This window comes from Ptychodera flava (genome assembly GCF_041260155.1).
Source record: "Ptychodera flava strain L36383 chromosome 23 unlocalized genomic scaffold, AS_Pfla_20210202 Scaffold_23__1_contigs__length_28996876_pilon, whole genome shotgun sequence".
NCBI classification, from domain to species: Eukaryota; Metazoa; Hemichordata; class Enteropneusta; family Ptychoderidae; genus Ptychodera; species Ptychodera flava.
In genome coordinates, this window is record NW_027248277.1 from 15,086,517 (window position 1) to 15,091,548 (window position 5,032).

Consider the following 5,032-nt stretch of genomic DNA (forward strand, 5'->3'; position numbering starts at 1 on the left):
CTACGTACAACGGCCATTGCTCGACGCTGTAAAATACCTAATAGGAGCGCAATCGCCACTCTGACGCGTACGTGCGTTGTCAGACATGGCATTCAATCTGTTGAGGCGCATTGGTCGGAGTTATCTCGTCAGAAACTCGGTCTTTTTCAGCGTGGTTTACTCACTGTCAGAATACTCGCAGCAGACGATCATCGGCGATGGACACGACGTCGAAACGATCAAGCGGTATGGAAAATGGGGGATTTTAGAAGGTGGTAGAACGTACGTCTATTTTAGAATACTTGATTGGTTGCTACCAGGCACAGCAGTAAGGACTATTGTGAAGAAGGTAGTAATTGATATCGCAATGACTCCAGTATTCGTAAGTTCCTTCTACATAGGTATGTACTAAGATAAGCTTACTGCTCTAAGATTCAAGAAACAGCAAACAGAATTACAATTTTTTAGTAGTTGTAGTAGTAGTACGTAGTAGTAGTGGTAGTGGTGGTGGTGGCGGTAATTGTGGTGGCGGTGCTGGAATTCGTAGTAGTAGTCGTTATTGTTGCCAAAATGAACGGTAGCCGACTGGTTTTGTGTGAAGCCTAGCAGCTAGGTGATGTTGCCGTGAGTGTGTGGGGGTTCGAATCCCAATTGGGTTATAGTCAAAAAATTATTTCACTTGTTCTCAAAAGAGAAATTCGATTTTGTGATTTTTTGTGTGATATGTTTTGGTCTGGTTATACATGAAATGTCACTTTCACCATTCATAACTCACACGTTCTGTAAAATAGGGAACAAACAGAAGTAGAAAATAGTTGCATCGTTGGAAAAAGTGCCAATCTTTTTGCTTCGATTATTTGATGTGGTAGAGACCATTACTCGATGATAATGGCATTGTTTAACATCCCCAATGGATTAATCATGATTTCTTTTTCAAAACACAGGGCGGTTAGAATGCGTGTTGTTTAAGTATGTGGTTTAATCGCTAACTTTCACTCGACAAGGGGCATTACGCTACCCTATCTCATTTTTAGATATAATTTCCGATGTCTAACACATACAATTGCTGAATCCATTTTTAGCCATGTCTGCCATGGAGGGAAAATATGATTTGTTCGCCGAAGCCAAAGAGAAAACAATACCTACATGCCTGGCTGGCATAACAATCTGGACACCGTTACAGGTAATGTTTCTAATACGACAATCGTTGCCTTTCACATCGGGGTTTTTTTTTGATCTATTGGTCAACATGATTTGGTAAAAAAACACAAATTGTTGGTCATGCCATTGATTCGCAGACATAAATCAAGAGCGTGATATTGAACTGCGAAGGGGAAAAAACAACGTACTTCAGGTTTCCTGATCTACCATGCTTTTTTACATGGCGGCTCTCAACTGTTTAACGACTGAAGCGAACGCAGCAGTGAAGAATATAGTGTGTAATATAAAAACGTACAATCGCACGAGAAACAGATCAGCGAGAATCTTGGCGAGATCTGTGACGTCATTCTTTATTGCGCTTCAAAAATAGTATTAATAATATTGGGTTCTTATATAGCGCACATATCCACAAGTACATGTGCTCAAGGCGCTTTACAATTATTATTACCCTTGGTCACTGGACCTAATATGATGCCACTCAACTCCCTGGGGAGCAAACTACAGCTCACATGTGCAGCCAATAAGCGCAGCAGAGCTAAACACACACATTACAACCACTGTCCTACCAGGTACCCATCACTCCTGGGTGGGGAGAAGCAATGAGGAATAAAGTGCCTTGCTCAAGGACACAACACCATGGCCATGCCGGGGCTCGAACTCACCATCCTGTGATCGTGAGTCCACTGCTCTAGCCACTGGCCCATGATGCCTCCAAAACAGGAAACATGGAGGACGGCAGCATCCATAACCCACACTTGATTTCATTCCACAAATGTGATAATTCAGACGAAACCGTTTGTTTGCTGTTGTTGTGATTAAAATTCGACATTGGGCATTGGGCCATCGTCCGCAAAAAACAGCCCAATCCTAATCTTGGATTTACAGGCAAAGGTTTTCAAAAGCCCCCTGCTGCACACGAATAATATTACCGCCACCCGGATTAAAAAATGCCCCCCCCCCTCCTCAAGCTGTATATACCTCTGTATCTTTACGAAAACGATAGGAAGAAGTGTGCAACAATGTGTAGTGCCAAAGAACAGAACATTTTCAAAATTACAAACGAATTTCCAAAATAACAAAATATCCCGCCACCTTCTCTCAAAGGGCAGATTCTTTCTTCAAACATTGTCAAAGATAGTCTTATTTCCTCTGCAGGCTATCAACTTCAAGTTTGTCTCACCAAAATTCAGAGGTGTATATACTGGCTCGGTTTATATGCTGTGGGCTAATACATTATGCCTGTTGAAGAGAATGGTAAGTTAGATAGATGGCGCTGCTCCTTCGAGCTGTGGTCCGCGTCCACCTCGCTCACGTGAGGTTAATCACTAATGGCGACGGGGATGATGCATATAAACCGAATGTCCTTCTTAGCTTCGACACGTGACCCTCAAGCCACAAGTGGCAAAATATCACCATCTTCAACTTGGAATGAAAATTACTGTGTTGAATTGTAATTTGAGCAATAGAAATAAACTTAAGCGGATCGTAAACATGACAGGAAAAATAATAGGCCATAAACAAAATCAATGGTGTGATCAGTATAAAATCACCATTCATAGAAAAGAAAATGCAATCGTCAGTAACACTTCTCACCCTTTGTAATTACATTTTGAGAAGATGCTATCTTGACGTTACATTTTGAGAAGATGCTATCTTGACGTTGATATAGAGTACTGATAATTCGAAATACCCTTTTCACAATTCGTTTGTTAGAAGTACAATAACTATACCGAATATTGTAACAGAAATTTGTCAATAGGAGACAGAACCCATTGTGTTTGTAGGAGATTTAAAACTTTTATATTTTTATACATTAGCAATTAATGTCGTGATGTGTAACGTATTGTTGTGTATTTTGTGTTTGGTGAAGCGAAAGGCAACTTGTCATAAATGGACAACAAAGATTATTCTATTCTATTCTATTCTATTCTATTCTATTCTATTCTATTCTATTCTGTTGTATTCTTTTCCCTTTATGTGTAAACACTATGGGCGAAAACCCATAGATAATCGCTCCAATACATTTGCTGTCAAAGTGTATGGCCCATGCAGTATCAGACCAGCGCCATATGGTTTATATTTTGTAATGTACGGCACGGACATTTTGTCTTTCAGGAAGTATCCACCGAATCAGTTTAATCCGAACGAGCTCGTCTTAATTGAGAAAGATCCTCGCTATGACCTAAGACTAACAAACATGCTACTCGTGGAAAACGCCACCGTGAGACCATGATCATAACTAGGGTTACTCCATGCGCAAGATGCTGCAACCCGTTAGAAGTTGCGAGACTGGTTAATATCACTCGTTCGTTTTCAAACTCTTAGCACACAATGTCTTTTGTTCAAGGTAAACTTGTCCTCGGTGACGGATTTTCGGACTCTAGGACTTTTCAAAACATTGTACTCCACCGTGTATTGTTCATTTTTTTTGCTTTGTTTGTTTTTTAGTAAATAACGTCTCAACTGACCCCATAGCGGTAGCACGGGGCTAGGGTTAGCAGCCATTTTGAATGAGTAAATAAGGTCACCGGACATTTGAATTTCAAGTATGGGTAAATATTGGATAATTTGTTTCTCTAGTACGAACTTTTCCAGCATGACCCCTAAATTTTATTCTGGCATTCCGAAAGATTTCCTAGGGGAAAGTTTGGGGAAAAGTTTAAGCCTTTCATTTCGAGGCACAACCTTCGCTTGATCAAGGATCACCGATGAAGGTTCAGGGGGAACCATCATGTTCTTTTGGAGAATATAAGATGAATGTAAATTAATTTTTACAATCTGTAAATTTCAGCTGAGCTAATTTATGTCATGAAAGTTAGCGACAACATTTTATAAAATATTTATACAATAAACAAAAAATGAAATCATATAGTGTATATGGAAATATAAATAAACGTTGTATATATATATATATATATATATATATATATATATATATATATATATATATATATATATATATATATATATACCCATGCCCATATTGCTACATCCTAGTTACGTTCACCGTAAAATATCAGCCGTGATATTTCACGGTAAACGTCGAGATATGCACGATGAACGTCATCAGTTTTAGAGTTTTCCCCGAACTACATTGGCAGTTTATTGGTAAACAACGTACACAACAACAATGGCTGCCACTCCCCGCCTGCGAAGCGATGTCGCCGGCTTAAAAACTTGAATAGCTTCGAGGAACACGGTCATTTCTGATTACAAAATACGGAAATAACATGTTTTGTCTTAAATAAGGTCTCAACTGACCGCATAGCGTTAGCACAGGGTTAGGGTTGGCAGCCATTTTGAATGAGTAAATAAGGTCACCAGCCATTTTGAATTTGAAGTATAGGTAAATATTGGATAATTTGTTTCTCTAGTACCAAATTTTGCAGCGTGACCCCTAAATTTTATTCTTGCATTCCGAAATGGAATGGTGTAAAGGTTTCCTAGGGGAAAGTTTGGGGAAAAGTTTAAGCCTTTCATTTTCGAGGCACAACCTTCCTTGAGCAAGGATCACCGATGAAGGTTCGGGCAGGAAACATCATATTCTTTTGAGAAAGATAAGATTAATGTCAATTAAAATTTTTACAATCTGTAAATTTCTGCTGAGCTAATTTATGTCATGAAAGTTAGCGACAACATTTCATAAAATCTTTAAAAAATAAACAAAAAATGAAATCATATAGTTTATAGGGAATATAAATCAACATTGCAATAGGTCTACTGTGTGTGTATATATATATATATATATATATATATATATATATATATATATATATATATATATATATATATATATATATAATATATATATATATATATATATATACCCATGCCCATATTGCTACATCCTAGTTACGTTCATCGTAACATATCAGCCGTGATATTTCACGGT

The 5,032-nt window shown here is 38.2% G+C and overlaps 1 protein-coding gene across 2 annotated transcripts; it reads left to right on the forward strand.

The window, feature by feature from the left end:
• Positions 1–4,016, forward strand: LOC139123415 (mpv17-like protein). 2 transcript variants are annotated; one of them, XM_070689555.1, is made up of 4 exons: positions 4–380; positions 1,062–1,162; positions 2,296–2,394; positions 3,256–4,016. In XM_070689555.1, exons 1-4 carry the CDS (start codon positions 86–88, stop codon positions 3,277–3,279), a joined length of 519 nt encoding a protein of 172 aa, XP_070545656.1. In that variant the 5' UTR covers positions 4–85; the 3' UTR covers positions 3,280–4,016. The 2 variants fall into 2 exon arrangements, with proteins under 2 accessions (XP_070545657.1, XP_070545656.1); XM_070689556.1 differs by lacking the exon at positions 2,296–2,394 and having other exon boundaries at positions 1–380.
• The last annotated feature ends 1,016 nt before the right edge of the window (positions 4,017–5,032 follow it).

Coding starts and splice junctions, on each gene's coding strand:
- LOC139123415 (XM_070689555.1), top strand. CDS start 86: ATGGCATTCAATCTGTTGAGGCGCATTGGTCGGAGTTATCTCGTCAGA. Junction 381..1,061: donor CGTAAGTTCCTTCTACATAG/GTATGTACTAAG, acceptor ATCCATTTTTAG/CCATGTCTGCCATGGAGGGA. Junction 2,395..3,255: donor TATGCCTGTTGAAGAGAATG/GTAAGTTAGATA, acceptor TTTGTCTTTCAG/GAAGTATCCACCGAATCAGT.